Source organism: Ictidomys tridecemlineatus, chromosome 8 (assembly GCF_052094955.1).
Source record: "Ictidomys tridecemlineatus isolate mIctTri1 chromosome 8, mIctTri1.hap1, whole genome shotgun sequence".
NCBI classification, from domain to species: Eukaryota; Metazoa; Chordata; class Mammalia; order Rodentia; family Sciuridae; genus Ictidomys; species Ictidomys tridecemlineatus.
This window is the reverse complement of record NC_135484.1, coordinates 149,329,048-149,345,992: the sequence shown is the minus strand read 5'-3', so window position 1 is coordinate 149,345,992 and position 16,945 is coordinate 149,329,048. Positions and strand designations below refer to the sequence as shown.

The 16,945-nt window shown below is 34.6% G+C and overlaps 1 protein-coding gene across 1 annotated transcript in view; it reads left to right on the top strand.

The window, feature by feature from the left end:
* Dek (DEK proto-oncogene) overlaps positions 1-16,845 on the top strand; it is a 32,196-nt gene extending 15,351 nt beyond the window's left edge. Inside the window, exons 8-11 of the mRNA XM_078020586.1 lie at positions 9,442-9,577; positions 9,910-10,058; positions 14,656-14,724; positions 15,157-16,845. Of these exons, the coding sequence (XP_077876712.1) occupies positions 9,442-9,577; positions 9,910-10,058; positions 14,656-14,724; positions 15,157-15,168 (366 nt within the window). The 3' untranslated portion in view covers positions 15,169-16,845. The remainder of the gene's footprint in view (positions 1-9,441; positions 9,578-9,909; positions 10,059-14,655; positions 14,725-15,156) is intronic.
* The last annotated feature ends 100 nt before the right edge of the window (positions 16,846-16,945 follow it).

The following is a 16,945-nucleotide window of genomic DNA, read 5'->3' as shown; positions in this document are numbered from 1 at the left end:
TTTTTTTTTTTGATGAGTGTCATATATTTATTATAAACCTCTTTCATCATGGTTTCTACTTTGGTTTTGGGTGCAGTTATTTTTTTTTAATTTATTCTAGTTATACATGACAGTATAATGCATTTTGACACATTGTACATAAATGGAGCCCAATTTCTCATTGCTCTGGCTGTACATGGTGCTGAGTCACAGTAGTGTAATCATTTATGTATTCAGGGTAATAATGTCTGTCTTATTCTACTGTCCTTCCCATCCCTACCGCTCACCCCCTCCCCTCACTGTCTTCTACACAATCCAGAGTTCCTTCATTCTTCCCTACTTACCTCCCCCCCACTATGGATCAGCACATCCACTTATCAGAAAATGTTCAGCCTTTGGGTTTTTGGAATTAGCTTATTTTACTTTGCATAATATTCTCTATTTCCATCCATTTACGGGCAAATGCTGAGTAAGATTCCATTGTATATATACATTTTCTTTATCCATTCATCTGTTGAAGGTTGGTTCCATAGTTTAGCTTTTGTGAATTGAGCTTCTATAAACATTGATGTAGCTGCATCACTGTAGTATGCTGATTTTAAGTCCATTGAGTATAAATCAAGGAGTGGGATTGCTGGGTCAAAGGGTGGTTCCATTTCAAGTTTTCTGAGAAATCTCCATACTGCTCTCCATAGTAGTAGCACAATTTGCAGTCCCACCAACAATGTATGAATGAACATTTTCCCCCACATCCTTCTTATTATTACTTGTACTCTTGATAATTGCCATTCTGACTAGAGTGGGAAGAAATCTTAGTTTTGATTTGCATTTCTCTAATTGCTAGAGATGGTGAGAATTTTTTCATGTTTCTTGATTGATTATATTTCTTCTGTGAAGTGTGTGTTCAGTTCTGTCGCTCACTTATTGATCGGTTTATTTGTGTTTTTTGGTGTTCCGTTTTTTTAGTTCTTTATATGTCCTTGAGACTATCTGAGGTGTGTGTGGTATAAAGACTTTTTCCCATTCTGTAGACTCTCTCTTCACATTGTTGATTGTTTTCTTTGCTGAGAAGCAGCTTTTTAGTTTGACTCCATTTCATTTATTGATTCTTAATTTTACTTCTTGTGCTTTAGGAGTCTTGTTAAGGAAGTCAGGTCCTAAGTTAGCATGTTGTGAAGATTTGGGCCTAGTTTTTCCTTTATTAAGTGCAGGGTCTCTATTCTAGTCCTAAGTCTTTGCTCCACTTTGATTTTTGGGCAGGGTGAGAGATAGGGGTTCAATTTCACTTTGTTACGTATGAATTTCTAATTTTCCCAGCACCAGTTGTTGAATAGGCTGTCATTTCCCCAGTGTATGTTTTCAGTGCCTTTGAAATAACTATTTATGTGGGTTTGTCCCTGTGTCTTCTGTTTTGTATCATTGGTCTGCATTTCTGTTTTGGTGCCAGTACCATGCTGTTTTTGTTACTGTTGCTCTGTAGTGTAGTTTAAGGTTTGATATTGTGATGCCCCCTCCGTCACTCTTCTTGCTAAGAATTGCTTTGGCTATTTTGGGTTAAAAACAATTTTATCATTGCTTTTTCTATTTCTATGAAGAATGTCATTGGGATTTTTAATAGAAATTGCATTAAATCTATATAACAGTTTTGTTAGTATGGCAATTTTGACAGTATTAATTCTTCCTATCCAAGAACATGGCACATCTTTTCTTCTTCTAAGGTCTTCTTCAGTTTCTTTCTTTAATGTTCTGTAGTTTTCATTGTAGAGGTCTTTCACCTCTTTTGTTAGATTGATTACCAAGCCTTTTTTTTTTTTTAAGGCTATTTTGAATAGGGTAATTTTTCTAATTTCTCTTTCAGTGGCTTGATCACTTATGTATAGAAATACATTTGATTTATAAGTGCTGATTTTTTTATACTCCTACTTTGCTGGATTCATTTTTTAGTTCTAGAAGTTTTCTGGTGGAGTTTTTTGGATCTTCTAAATATAGAATCCTGTCATCAGCAAATGGTGATAGTTTGAGTCCTTCTTTGCCTATTTGTATCCCTTTAATTTCTTTCTTGACATTGACTTTTTAGGACAACAAGATGAACAATTGGAAACAATGAAGAAACTGGTAGGTGAAGTTTCTTCAAAATGAGAAAATGTGAATATCAACAAGTTGTTATTTTTCTATAAACTGATTTTGAAAACCATCTGATTCCCATATTGGATTGGTATCTTTAGGGGAAGATTGCTTAAATGAGCAAGTAAGATTAAATCATACTCTTTTCTGCTACTTGCATGTATTAACAGGATCAGAGACGTTTGTTATAAAGAAAAAGGGGGAAACATTGCCCATGGCCGGGGGTAGTCTTTATACCTTAAAAATATACTTTGTTTCTTTTTCAACTTATCCTAGTAACTTTTTCTTTACTTTTTGTTTCCTAGTATTTATCTGACTCTTCCCTATGTGTCAGGAATATTTTCAGCTGATATAATTAACAACCTTACCAATGTCCAAAACAGGACTTCATTTACCTTTCATGATAAAAAAAAAGTGCACAGATAGGTAGTTCTGGGCCAGTAGGGCAACTCAGGAAAGGATTTGGATGCCCTCTCTTCCTGAGCTAGTATATAGCATTTAACATGATCCACAGGGTTGTTTTAGCTTTAGACATTGTATTCATATTCCAGACAAGAAAGAGCAAAGGACATTTTCCCATTGATGTCATCTCCCCCCCCCCCCACTCCCCCATGATGCCTTTTATCAGATATCTCCATGTACATGACTTTGGCCAGAACTATGTCATGTGGCTGCTTAGCTGCAAGGAAGCTGTGAGATCCAGATATTAGCTTTCTTGACTTCATAGGACGAATGCAGATCAAAAGCAGGTTGTTGAGTGAGCTATCCTATAAATCATAGAAACTCAGTTATTGGAAGGCTTATCTATTTGGGCTATAGAAGGAATTTTTTTGGTAGTAATAGGAGGGTGAATATGAACATTTTGTTCTTAATTATGGGTTTTTTTGTTTTGTTTTTTGCTTTTGGTACAGGGGATTTAACCAAGGGGTGCTTAATCATGAGCCACAACCCCAGCCCTTTTCTATATTTTACTTAGTGAGGCCCTGAGTTGCTTTGGGCCTCACTAAAATTGCTGAGGCTGGCTTTGAACTCTCGATCCTCTTGCCTCAGCCTCCTGAGGGATTACAGGCATGTGCAACTGTACCTGGCTTCGTTATATTTTTTTAAAACTAAGAAATCTCATCATTTGTTCGGAGGAATAACAACATCGAATAAACCATCTAACCCTTTTGTTGGAAGGCAAAGTTCATTGATCACCATAATAAAATCCATCTTGACTTAAACTTGCTTTTATTATCTTTTGTGAAATACAACTATACTGGCATTCTTTTCTCTTGGCATTCTGGATTTTCTCAGCCAAGTTATTAAAAGAATAGTATATTTTAAGCTAATGTTTATTTTGTTCGTCTATTTACCCAGTCCAACCTTTCTCCGTGAGGACAGAATTCTGGCTCTGACAGGCTTCTTTTTTGGTGACCCTCCTTCAAGAGCCCTGCTGCCTATAAAAGATAGGTAAGCCTAAATCTCCCAAGTTTTGTGGGGGGTTTTTGCCTTCAAAAAGTGTCTTGTTCCTCTGATTCTGAACCTTCATGGTAATCAGACATGGAAAATCTTTAAATTTTTGTATACAACTAATCTTTAAAAACTGAAACTATAGTACATTGTACTATCTGAAATTAATGGTGGTCATCAATTTTATCTGTCCCCCTAGATGGTCCTGATTGAACCACAAGCATACATTCAGAGAGAACAAACCAAAATCTTTGAAAATAAATCCTGCTGACAATTTGGGAAACGAGTTTTTTCTTTATTCTTTTTTTATCCAAACTTGTTACCTAATGTTTCCCCCCATGAATAATGTTTTTACTATAATTACTAGTTTTTAGAATATTTTAAAAGAGACTTGAAGGGCCAATATATAATTTCTAATATAACCACATTTTGATTGATTCAATAAATTGGGGATATACTAAGTGCCATTGGAATTACAGAAGATACTTTCTACCCAAATGCCATTTGATACTTAATACTTTATCTGAGAGAAGGCTTAAGGGAGATATGGAAGAAGCAACCAATTCAAGTTGACATTGGTAAAATAGGGGAAAGTTGGATGTGTGAACAAAAGTAGGGAACAGAGCAGGAGTGCTTTTTTGTGCCACAGAAGTAGGGCAGTGAGGCAATGCTGGAGTGGTGAAGGTGAACTTGGGCACCATTGTGACTAATGCAATCTTGAGATAGATTTATCACTTTCATTTATTGAAAATGATTGTCTTTATACCTAAGCATTTTGCTAAGTTTGCGGGGGGGGGGGGAGACTTCTACCTAGGTAGAAATAGTACTCATTCAATATGCATTTATTGATACAGAAATGGAACCTACTATGTTCTGTGTGCATCTTATATCATTTATTTTTTACTCATGAGAGAGCGCGCCTCACTTTTGTACTTAAAGCTATGATAAATATATAATGACCTTTTTAAGTGCTTTTTAAAATTTTTCTAGAGTTTCTAATTTATTTATTTTTGTATTGAGTAAGAGAACAGATTCCAATTCTCAAAACTTAAAACTCTAAAGGCTGTTAACATAAATGTTGTAACTTTTATATGTATAAATCTCTAATAATTCGAAATCTAGTCTTGGAATCAAAAACTCTGACCTGTACACCGAATCGAGCCCATGCTTGTTTTATATAGCCCATAAGCTGAATGTGGTTTTTTCCATTTTAAAATGATTATTTTAAAAATTAAGAGTAAGCAACAGAGATAGTATGTAGTTGGCAAAGTCTGAAATATTTACTATTTGGCACTTTATGGAGAAAACTTGGTGACATGGCTATACTATAAATATATTTCTCATTTTATATGGTATAGCTAGATAAGTCAGCTGTGGGACTTAAAAATAATATATAGTTATGCTGGGCATTGTGGCACCCACCTGTAATCCCAGAGGCTCAGGAAGCTGAGGCAGGAGGATTACAAGTTCAAAGCAAGCCTCATCGACTTAGTAAGGCCTTCAGCAACTTGATGAGACCCTGTCTCTAAATAAAATATAAGGGGCTAGGGTTGTGGCTCAATGGTTAAGTGCCCCTGGGTTCAATCCCTGGTGACCAAAATATGTGTGGGTGTGTAGGTGCAGGTGCCCTTAACCTTGATGGTCTGATCTAATGGTCTTCCCCCCCACTTTCAAATGTACAACCTATATAGGTAAATTGTGTCAGAAAGTGGCATTATTAAAAATCAAGAGGTTTGGTTGCTGTTGATGGGATATATCTTTGTCTTGGCATCAGGGTAATTTTAATAAAGTAGAACTTCAGGGTTGAAAGAGATCTTTAAACGTTATCTTGTCCCCAAGTATTTTTTCCATTTCAGTTTTCCAAATAATCATTAGTGCTACATATGAATAAATAATGAACAAGGTCTTTATCCTTATGCATTTCAGTTTAGTAGATGGGAGGAGAGAGGTCAAAGATTGGGGGGGTGGGGGTGGGGGGGAATTGCAGTAGAACATAAAAGCTGTAAAACAGAGAGAAAGAATCCTGGAGCCAGTACAGTTTGGACTGTAAGGGCCAGAGATGGCCCTTATGCAGAATTTGTTTTCCTTTGTTGCCATTCTGTATTTTTAGCCAACATTTTAAATTTGGGGTTATCATCTGTAATATTTGTATGCAATGGGGGAAAATATTAGCATGTGATAAATATGTTGTAGTATCAGTTGGCTTATTTTAACTTATTTCTATAAATTCAACTCTGGCCTAAAAGAAGTGCATTAGGTAAGTAGACATTCCTCTTAAGTCTTTTATTGAGTATGAAGCACACTGGAACTAACCAAGGGTCTTCACTTCTTAACAGCTGTAAATTTTTGGCTCACTTAACTGCTAAGTACATTTCTCATTTTTAACTAGCTAAGCAATTTGGGTTTTGCTTTGGCTTTTTGTGGCTTTTGGGGTTTTTTTGTCTGTTGTTTTTTTAAGCTGATGACATATGTGTGAGTGCTGTACTACAAGTGTGATTGTAAACAACACTTTTTTATGTGCTTAGGGAATGATAGTGCTGAATAAAGATAATCCGTGTCTATTCTTGTGGAGATAGTCAGATCTCCCTTTAAGCTTGAAGTGTAGTGGAGAAATAGGGAAATAACTATTGTTAAACAAATATTAAGTAGTTATTTTCTTTGCTACCATGTGTTGTATTAACTCATCCTCAGAATTTTAGATATGACCATAGTTAATCAAATCCATGATGCCTGTAAGAAATTGTTATGTAGATTGTAAAGTGTACCCCAATGTCAGAGAGATGAAAATGATAAGAGGTGGTGCCATTATTATTTCCATGTTCACAGATAAGGAAACATGCAGATAAAGGGTGATTTGCCTGGGAATACAAAATTAGTGGTGGAGTCAGGGTTTGGACCAGATGATTTGATTGTAAACCCATATTCTTATTCACTGCTTGAGGATACTTTCCACATAGTTGGGATTAATGAATTTAAGCCAGGTATGTTGGGAATGTGGTGTAGTTACATTGATGGTATTGTGAAAGATTTAAAGAGATAATTTATCAGCTGGATTTAGAAGTATGGGCAAGATTTTACTAAGTAGAGGAAAGGAACGAAAGTAGTACTTTGGAAAGTTTATGTAAAATTAAAGTGGACATGGTTTAACTTGCCTTCTCAATTTTCCCAGTTTTTTGTTTTGTTTTGTTTTTTTGTTTTTTTTTACTTCTAAATAATGAGGTCCATGTTTGCCTTAACTACAAAAACCTGTCCACTGTGTCCCAATACTGAGGTATGTTCTTTGAAATGTCTCCATTTTCCAAGTTACCCATACCTAATAGCTTATCTTCAGGGTAGGAGAAGGGATTCTAAACACCCATAGGACTTCAGCCACAATAAGAATTCATCAGCTACCCTACTACTCTGCATAAGATACTACATCCAAGGTTTAGTTGTTTCGCTCTTTCTCAAGTTAACACAAATCAACCTAAAAATATACTGAATTCCTACTTGAAGTTTGTCACAGAAAATTGGTTGAATGGTTATTGAAGATAAATGAAATCCAGAATGAATAACAATGAGATTCTGGTATTTTGGGGTCAGGTTATATCTACCATAATATATGAAAAGAGTATGATATATTGTGGTTAGTTAATACAAGTGTTCTTGAGAATGTCTGGGTGCTTTTTAAATTTTTATTCTGTAATCTGCCCTGCTTTTAAAGAACACTTAAAAACTTGAAGTTATTAGAAAAAAATACATTTGCATAATGAAAGAATTTCTCACTACAAAAGAAACCACTCATAAAAGTAATAATAACTAATTTGAGTGTTTCCTGTGTGCCGGGCACAATTAAGAATACTTTCCTGCATTAATGCATTTATCACTCATAAGACCATAGGTAATCTTGCTCTCTGAGTATATAAGGAAAATAGGACCCAGAGATATACTGGGGCTTGCCATTTGAAAGCAGGCCAGCTTGCCTCAAGAGCCCACACTATGAACTGTTTTGTATCTTTTCTATGGTAATTGTATAGTATGTTTTTAGAAATTTTGTTACTAGGTAATAGGCTAGTTGTCCGCTTAGACTATAGAACATTGTTCTTTCTAAAAGATGGTGTTAAATATAGAAAGATGTAAAGGTTTATGTGTTTGTCAATAAAATGTTATGTAGATCACTGCAAATGTTTATTGCTTTGTCAATTTATTAACCATTATGAATTTATAGGTTTAAAAATGGCACCATATTATTTGTGACTGCTAAAATTTAAATGATAAAAGGCTCTGGATATTTTTTTTGGTTGGTTGGTTGGTCTTGTTTTTTGGTGCCAGGGATTGAACCCAGGGATGCTTAACCACGGAGCCACATCCCCAGCCCTTTTATATTATATTTAGAGATGGGGTCTCAATAAATTGTTGAGGCTGGCTCTGAACTCCTCCTGCCTCAGCTGGGATTACAGGCATGTTTCTTTTACCTACCGTCCAGATTTTATTAACCCTTGACTAAATAGTGATATAGTGATTATTTTATTCTGTGTATTAAGTGTGTCAACAGAATTTATGGACTTTTAGTATTTCCTCATGGAGCCTGATGTAGCTTGTGTGAACTAGGCGGACACCTAATAAAACTTTAAGATAATTATAGGAAAGATAAAACCATTAATTCTTGCCCCACAGTCCCTACTATTTGGAACATCAGAATTAGGAAGTAACAATGGCTTCTGAAGAGCAAAAATTCATGGTAAAGCTCATGTACTTGGAGAAAGATGTCAGCACCTTGATCTTGAGTGGATTTTTTTAGTAGCAACCAAACTAGATATGTTAGCTAGTTCCTAGCCAAGGGTACATCACTTAAGTAGTAGTGCAGGTAATATTAAGCTTATATAGATATGTACAATGATAGTATTGTAATTTGTTACAATAGACACTGTTACTTGTAAAAGTGTAAACTTTTCTTTTAATATTTCTTGTAAACTTTGTTACAAGAAATAGACACTAAAATCCAATGAAATGCACAGAAATAGTCTGAGCTCAGACTAATTTTTCTGAAATAAATTGTTCTGTACACTTAAATCTGAAGGATGCAGTGTTTATATTTTTTAAAGGAAAAGATGATGTATAATTTAACTTGAATAAATATTCGAGGAACATTCTTCAAGTTATTGACAATTGTAGTATGTAGAGGTGATTTTAATTTATCTTAGGGCATTAGTTTATAGGAATGCTCTGCCTTTGAGAATGTTAACTAAATGAAGAATTAATGTTTTCTAATGTTTTCTAATTTCAGAGAAGCTGGTTGAGGCAAAATAACAATAAACTATAATTTTGTCATTTTAATCTCTTTAGATATGCATTTTGCTTCTGTTTAATCAGATATGGATATTTGAAAACACTTTGGAATCAGATCTATATTTGAATCTTGGCTCTTTATTAATGTGAACGTAGACAAGATAACCTCACACTGAGCCTATAGTTTTCTCATACAGTCGTAAATATTTATTGAGCAGTTGCTACTATATAGCAGGCACTATTTTAGGAATTAGAAATATATTGGTAGACAAAGGGAGGGGGGCCTTTTCATGGAACTTATAGTTGGAAGAGAGAGAAAGTAAATAAGAGATGATACTATATATTTTAGGATTTGAATTTTTTTCCCCAGGATTAAATAGGGGTTTTCTACCCATCCAGCAGAATAAATGTGGGCATCTTTTATTTTTTATAACTGTTTTTTGATTTATACTTAGACTTATATTGGGATATAATTGTGTTCAGTGTATCAGTCATCTCTCAAAAATTGATAATTAATAATTTGTTGTAACCTAATGTTAATGTTTTCTAATATTGAGAGGCATAGAGGAATAGTAGTGAATCACATCAGTATATATACTTTGCTTTCCTTTCCAACAGCCACCAAAAAAGACCTCTAAAAAAGAAAAAGCGAAACAGAAAGGTACTCCTAAAAATAAAAAGTCTGTAAAGAGTGCAAATGTTAAGAAGGCAGATAGTAGTACCACCAAGAAGAATCAAAACAGTTCTAAAAAAGGTAAGTTAGAAATGACATTATTAGCAATTTTAAAGGTACAAAATATATTTTGTGCATAATATTTAAATGTGTGTGGAAAACAAGTAAACTGCAAAGAGGTTTTTTAAAACTTAAAAAAAAAATTCAAAATCAACATGAAATTTTAATGCATGTTTTCTAAGTAGCTTATTGTGGTAAATTGTAATTTTTATTAAAAATTAAAATTTTAAGTTGGTGATTTATAATTTGGGGGTCCAGTACTCCCTTGCATTCTGAAAGCTTATAAAATTCTTCCAGCCTTGCCTTAAATATTAAATTACTTTTCAATTCATATTTAATTATCTTACATTTAGAAAGTGAATCTGAGGATAGTTCAGATGATGAACCTTTAATTAAAAAGTTGAAGAAACCACCTACAGATGAAGAGATAAAAGAAACAGTGAAGAAATTATTGGCCAATGCCAACTTGGAGGAAGTCACAATGAAGCAGATTTGCAAAGAGGTAATAGACAAATGTTTTAATCCTTGTTTTTTTTTTGTTTTTTTTTTTTTTTTTGCCTTAAAATTTTCTTTCACCTATTCCTTAATCTGAAGCTACATTCCTTTGTGCATTTATTCTTTGGATAAGTATTTAAAGTCAGAGTAAACGAAATTTGGATGATATGTTTCAAACTGCATAGGAAACTTTCCAGATTTGGAAATTGTCAGTATATTCTTAGATTGTGTTAGTTTTAAAAAACAATCTACTAGGCACCTTATTCTCTTGATAGTATAGTAAATGAGCTGTTAAAGATTAGGTTCTTACACTTCTGTGAAGTTCTTCTAAGATTTCACAGAAAATAAACATTGTAGCCTTGAGTGTGATTTCATAGGGATTCCATATCCTAGATCTAAATTGGGAGACTTTATAGTCATCGATGTTTTTATGGCAATATGAAATCCAAACTTTGAAATGTACCAAAGGTAAAATATCCCATACTTTTTAAGAAAACAGATTATTGGTGTATTCCTATTGAACCATTCAACATATCAGGCACAACGCTAGATGTTAGAGATGGAGCAGAGAATCCATTATTTGCCTTTAAATAGTGCTTGTGGTTCGGTGGGATAGACAAGTATTCCAGTAAGAGTGCTGTATGTGAGGGCCATATTAAAACAGTACTGAAGAAGCTGCAGCACCACAGAACCAACTTACTACTTAGGATTGAGGGAAGGAGTTTGGAAGAGTCTAAAAAAGCATCTGGAAGAATTTTTAACTAAGTTCTTTGTAGAGTATCAGCTTTTCCGTACAGTTGAGGAACAACAACTAAAACACTCTGGCAGATCTTATATATGCCTTATTACTAAATTTGGGGGGTTTTGGTGGTGGGGGGAGTGTTGTGTTTTTGGTCTGGGTTTTTTTTTTTTTTTCCTTCTTACCCCAGGGATTAAACCCAGGAGTGCTAAGACACATCCCCAACTCCCCCCATTATTTAAATTAAAAAAAAAAATTAGGGTCTCACTAACTTGCTTAATGCCTCAATGTATTGCTGAGATTGGCTTTGAACTTGGCAATCCTCCTGCCTCAGTTTTCTGAGCCGCTAGGATTATAGGGTTGTGCCACCACTTGAAACTAGTGGGGAACCACCATTTGACCCTGCTATTGCCCTTCTCGGACTATTCCCTGAAGACCTTAAAAGAGCATGCTACAGGGATGCTGCCATATCCATGTTTATAGCAGCACAATTCACAATAGCTAGACTGTGGAACCAACCCAGATGCCCTTCAATAGATGAATGGATTAAAAAAATGTGGCATCTATACACAATGGAGTACTATGCAGCAATAAAAAATGACAAAATCATAGAATTTGCAGGGAAATGGATGGCACTAGAGCAGATTATGCTTAGTGAAGCTAGTCAATCCCTAAAAAACAAATACCAAATGTCTTTGATATAATGAGAGCAACTATGAACAGAGCAGGGAGGAAGAGCAGGAAGAAAAGACTAACATTAAATAGAGACATGAGATGGGAGGGAAAGGGAGAGAAAAGGGAAATTGCATGGAAATGAAGGGAGACCCTCATTGCTATACAAAATTACATATAAGAGGTTGTGAGGGGAATGGGAAAATAAACAAGGGGAGTAATGAATTACAATAGATGGGGTAGAGAGAGAAGATGGGAGGGGAGGGGAGGGGGGATAGTAGGGGATAGGAAAGGTAGCAGAATACAACAATTACTAATTGGGCATTATGTAAAATTGTGGATGTGTAACCGATGTGATTCTGCAATCTGCATTTGGGGTAAAATTGGGAGTTCATAACCCACTTCAATCTAATGTATGAAATATGATATGTCAAGAGCTTTGTAATGTTATGAATAACCAATAAAAAAATGTTGCTTTAAAAAAAAAAGAATAAATGAAACAAATTCATGTACAAAAAAAAAAACTAGTGGGGAATCAGGATGCTGGATAGATTACTGAGAAATATTTGTCAAGGGCATAAAGAAATCATTTTATTTTTTAAAGTTATCCCAAGGAAATCATGAAGGAAGCCTGACAAAGGATGAGACAGTCAGGAAACCCAGTTTTATATCACAATCAGAACAACAGGTGTTGCTCACTGGTAGCTTGCCTAGCATGCTCAAGGCCACAACAAATCAACGGGGTTGCTATAATCCAGGTCAGAAGAGAGCCTCATCAGAGATTGCTTCATTGGGGTATAAGAGCTTAGATAGCATTCTCAGAATAGAAAATAGAACAGGAAGAATATTCTAGAAGAATATGTGGGGGTTTTTGTTTTGTTTTTAGATATTTTGAGTTGGAGTGCTTAGTATAACTAAGTGTACAAAATTAAGAATGTTGTGATTCTCCATTTTAGGAAAGAAATCTAGACCAGGATATTGCTAATAGTTAACCAGGAATATAAATAAGGTAGCCAAGGGAAGATAAAGGGTAAGAAAAGTAAAACAGTCCTAACAACCACCAACACAGAGTTGAGAAGTAATTTCTATAAAATATAAGAAAATAGAGTAGAAGAAAGGTCAGGGGAACGGGGCTAGGAAAGTCAAGAGACGGAGTTTCAAGAAAGAGGTAGCACCAAGGAAAAAAAACAGAATAGATTTGCAAATATACAAAAGCACTTATCCTTCTACTCAGGGAAATAAAAATTGGAAGGAAATATTTTTACTTATTAGATTGAAGAAAATTAGTTTTCACTGTAACAACTTTTTTAGAAGACACTTAGGTAGCATCTTAAAATTTAAATTGCAAATACCCTTTAACCCAGCAATTTCATTCCTAGGTCTGTGTCCTAAAGACATAGTTACATATGTACAAAAATGTTTACAATAATGTTAATTGTATTTATTAATGCCTATAATACTGAAAAATCAGAAATGGCCATCAGTAGAGAAATGTTTAAACTGGTACATCCATATTGTTTGGACTACTGTGTAGCAATTCAGAATAACATGGAAGAACCTTCCAAGTAATGTTAAATTTTTTAAAATATAGAATACCATACAGAAAAACTATATTGCTATTTATATGTGTTTGAGTGTCCCAAACTAAATGAGGGCAGAGTGCAGAAGAATTTGAAGAGAGATTAGATAGGCCATTTGAAAGATTTCTGTCAATTTGTGCGTTTTTTAAAAGGCATATTAATAACAAGGAGAGGTTGGGAAAGAAAGACTTGGTATTTTTTTTTTTTAGACAGTAATTAGGAAATAATCATATAATAGTAAATTTGAGGATTAATAAAACGAATTTTATCATCTCAAGAATTAATTGGGAGGAACATGAATGAATTAAATGTTGTTTCAAGCAGCTTCAAGTTGGTGAGAAAATATTTCTAAAGGGACCAGAGAAGAGCCAGGGGACAAGTGCAGGGAAAAGAGAAGGTGGAGCTACATGGGAGCTGAGGGATAGATCCCCGCAGAGGTAAAGGAAATGGGAATCATTAAGAATGCAGGTAAAATGGATATGTCAGAAAGTTGACACGATAATAGCTTCTTGAGTAAAAGCAGTAAGGAGATGAAACTGCCAGTGTGGAGAATAAAGGGAGAACCTGACCTGAGACTAGCAGTTGCTAGAAGGCTAAAGCAGCCAGTCACTTCAAAGTTGTTAATAATTTTCCAAAGTAACCTCTGGCCTCAGCTAACCATAGAGAAATGGGTAGTTAGACCAATTCAGAGTTGTGGCTTACAGGGGAAGAACAAGGGACATGAGGGTAACTTAAATGATGGACTATATTTGCAAAGGTTGGTCAGCTACAGCCTATGAACTAAATCCATCATACCACTTGGTTTTCTTAATAGTTGGAGAAAGCTGAAATTATTTACATTATAATACTTTACCAAAAAAAGTTTCTGGCCCTGTACTGTAATAGAAATTAAGCAGAAGGATGCTTATAAGATTGTGAGCAATTGGTGTTGGGCTTAGAAGTCAAGTAGCAGGTATAATGGGACTGAGAAAGAAACTTGACAAATGAGATTGAAATTTAGTCATTTTTAGGAGTTGAGGACTGTTGAGACCTCTTGAATGTTAGTGAATTTACCGGGGAGAGGATTCAGTGGATTAGAGAGGCTGAAGCTCAAATTGTGGAATTATAGATAAAATGTTGGCTGATGTTAACAGAGAAGAAAGGATATATCAAAAGATGGTTCATAGAGACAGGCACTGTGATACACACCTGTAATCCCAGTTACTTGGGAGGCTAAGGCAGGAAACTCACAAGTTCAAGGCCAGCTTTAGCAGTTTATGAAGCCCTGTCTCAAAAAAATTTTAAAAAGATGAAGATCCAAGGAGGTAAACCAATGGTAAACCACCCCTAGGTTCAGTCCCCTGTACAGAAAAAAGAAAAAAGCAGTATTACAGATGATTAGTTAAAGAAGTTAACAGAAATGTTTTCTTAACCCATATTTAATGCCCATACTGCCAGTTTATAAAGCACTGAGAATGTCTGCATGTTCATTTTCTTTGTGTACCGTGTTCCAAAAGTGCTTATTTGCAATACAAATGAGTACTCTTCAAATATACATGCAGCTGTTTGTGCATAGTCAGAGACAGAATCTTGGATTTTAAATTCTTTAAATGTTTTTTTCCTTTTTGCTATAGGTATATGAAAATTATCCTGCTTATGATTTAACTGAGAGAAAAGACTTCATAAAAACCACTGTAAAAGAGGTAAATATTTTAGTCTTTTCATAGTTTGATCATTTGGGACATAGAAGACAAAATAAATATTGTATATTTTTCTAGCGTATTTTTATCATTAAATATCACATTTGATCCTCATTTATTCAAAATAGATGGGAATATATATTTAATAAAGTTTGAACAATTAGTGATAGAATCTGAACTCAGATTAGATGTGAATTCACAGTGTACCTAGTAGCGAGGCATCTCAAGAGTTGCTCAAAAAATGTCAGGGCAAATTCTTCTGGCTAGTACAGGGGAGATCCATAGTAGTTGCAGTTTTATGTTGACCCACCTGATTTTCCAAGGTCACAGTAATAAAACATGTTAAAAACAAAAATGGGGTCAAGTTTTATAATTTATGTATACTTAATATTCTGTGTTTGGGCAAGGTAAAATAATGTTTTTCTTTCATTACAGCTAATTTCTTGAGATACAGGACAGAGACAGATGACTTGTTCCCATAGATTTGAAGATCTGATTTATACCATTATACCAGCAAAGAGAATGTATTTCCTTTTCTAAATTCTCATTAAGGATTGTGTTGGTAGGACTTACTGCTGACCTTTTTTTTATCTTGAGTGTTACATAAATCAGTTTGCCGCTTTAAATTGCATTTCTATGCAGTTTTTAGTTTAAAATCTTGCATGGCAGTAATTGTTCCTTGCTTTTATAGTTGTACTTTGTACATTTTGGATTTCTTTATATAAGGTCATAGATTCCTGAACTGTTGTGGGTTTTAGTGCACTTAACATTAGACTGCTTAAGACATATTTTAATCAAGTAGAACAAAAGTATTATAGCCAGCATTTATACATGCAGAGACTTGCAGTATTTACTATATATTTTGAATACACATTTTCTTCTGTCAGTGTGAAAACTCAATGGCGGTGTGCTCATCTTTAACAAGCTACAGCTAGCCAAGTGACTAAATTGGAACTTTCTTCTGCATGTGTATATATGTCAAATTGTCAGCATGAGAGAAATGACAGATGTTATTTTTGTATTTTTAAAAAACCAATTTGTTGTATATAAAGTTTTTTTTATTTCTTTTGTGCAGATCAGTTTTTAAATTCAACATAGGTAGGGACCTTTATTTACACTTGTAAACTATGAAATGTCAGTGTTTGGCGAGATGGAGTGACAGACCAGGGGAAGTCAGAATTCAGTGATGGGAACGCTGAAGGAACTGTCTAGTTCTGCTATGCCTCCAAAGTGTCATCCAGCTATAGTTTGTGTTAACTCTGCAAAAGTGTCTGTGGACGCATTTTATATTAAGGACAGACCAAAATCAACACATCAAAACGTCAAAAACTTTGGGAAAGGGTGGGTTTGAGTACAAGGACATTTGGCTTATAGTAAATGAACTGATTTTATTAACTGATTTTGACCATATAAAATGCTGATATTTACAGGAAACCTGGCCACCTCCATAATTATGATAAAAGTATAAGGTGTAATGCCAGAAGATAATGTGTAGGTAATAGCAATTTCTCAAAAGTAATTTTTTAACATTAAAGAAATTTAATGTGGAATCAGGGCTCTTGGGTTTTAAATTTTGGCCAATCAAGATTCAAAGTGATCAACATGTGGACCACTCCTGGTCATATCCATGTCTCTTCCCCTGCCCCCACCACCCTGTACTGGGGATGGAACCCTGGGGTGCTCCAACACTGATTTATATCCTCAGCCCTTTTTGAGACAGGATGTTACCAAGTTGCCTAGACTGGTCTCAAACTTGTGATCCTCCTGCCTCAGCCTCCTAGTAGCTGGGATTATAGGCTTTCATCACTGTACCCAGCCCACTCCTGAATTATAAGACTAAATTTTGTCTTTTAAATTAATGGTCTTAATCAGTTTAAACATGCTGCCTATGACAGATATTTAATGTACCAATTGAAGTGTTTAAAAATCTTTGCATCATAGAAATGTATATATAAGTGATTTAACAGGTATTTTCACAGGTTAGTTTCTTGATAAAGTTAGGACTTTAGGGGAAAGCATACTTAATACGAGTGAATGGAATAAGCAACAAAGACCTAAAAATTGACCTTTGATTTTAAATATCTGTTCTTACAAACCTTGTCAATAAAAATAGTGATGTTTTAAGTCTCTTGAATTTGATGTTTTAACTTATGTGTTTACGTGTCATTTCCCCCTTATAGTAAGTTTTTAAATGGATTTAGCCCCATAACATAATTTGATGAGC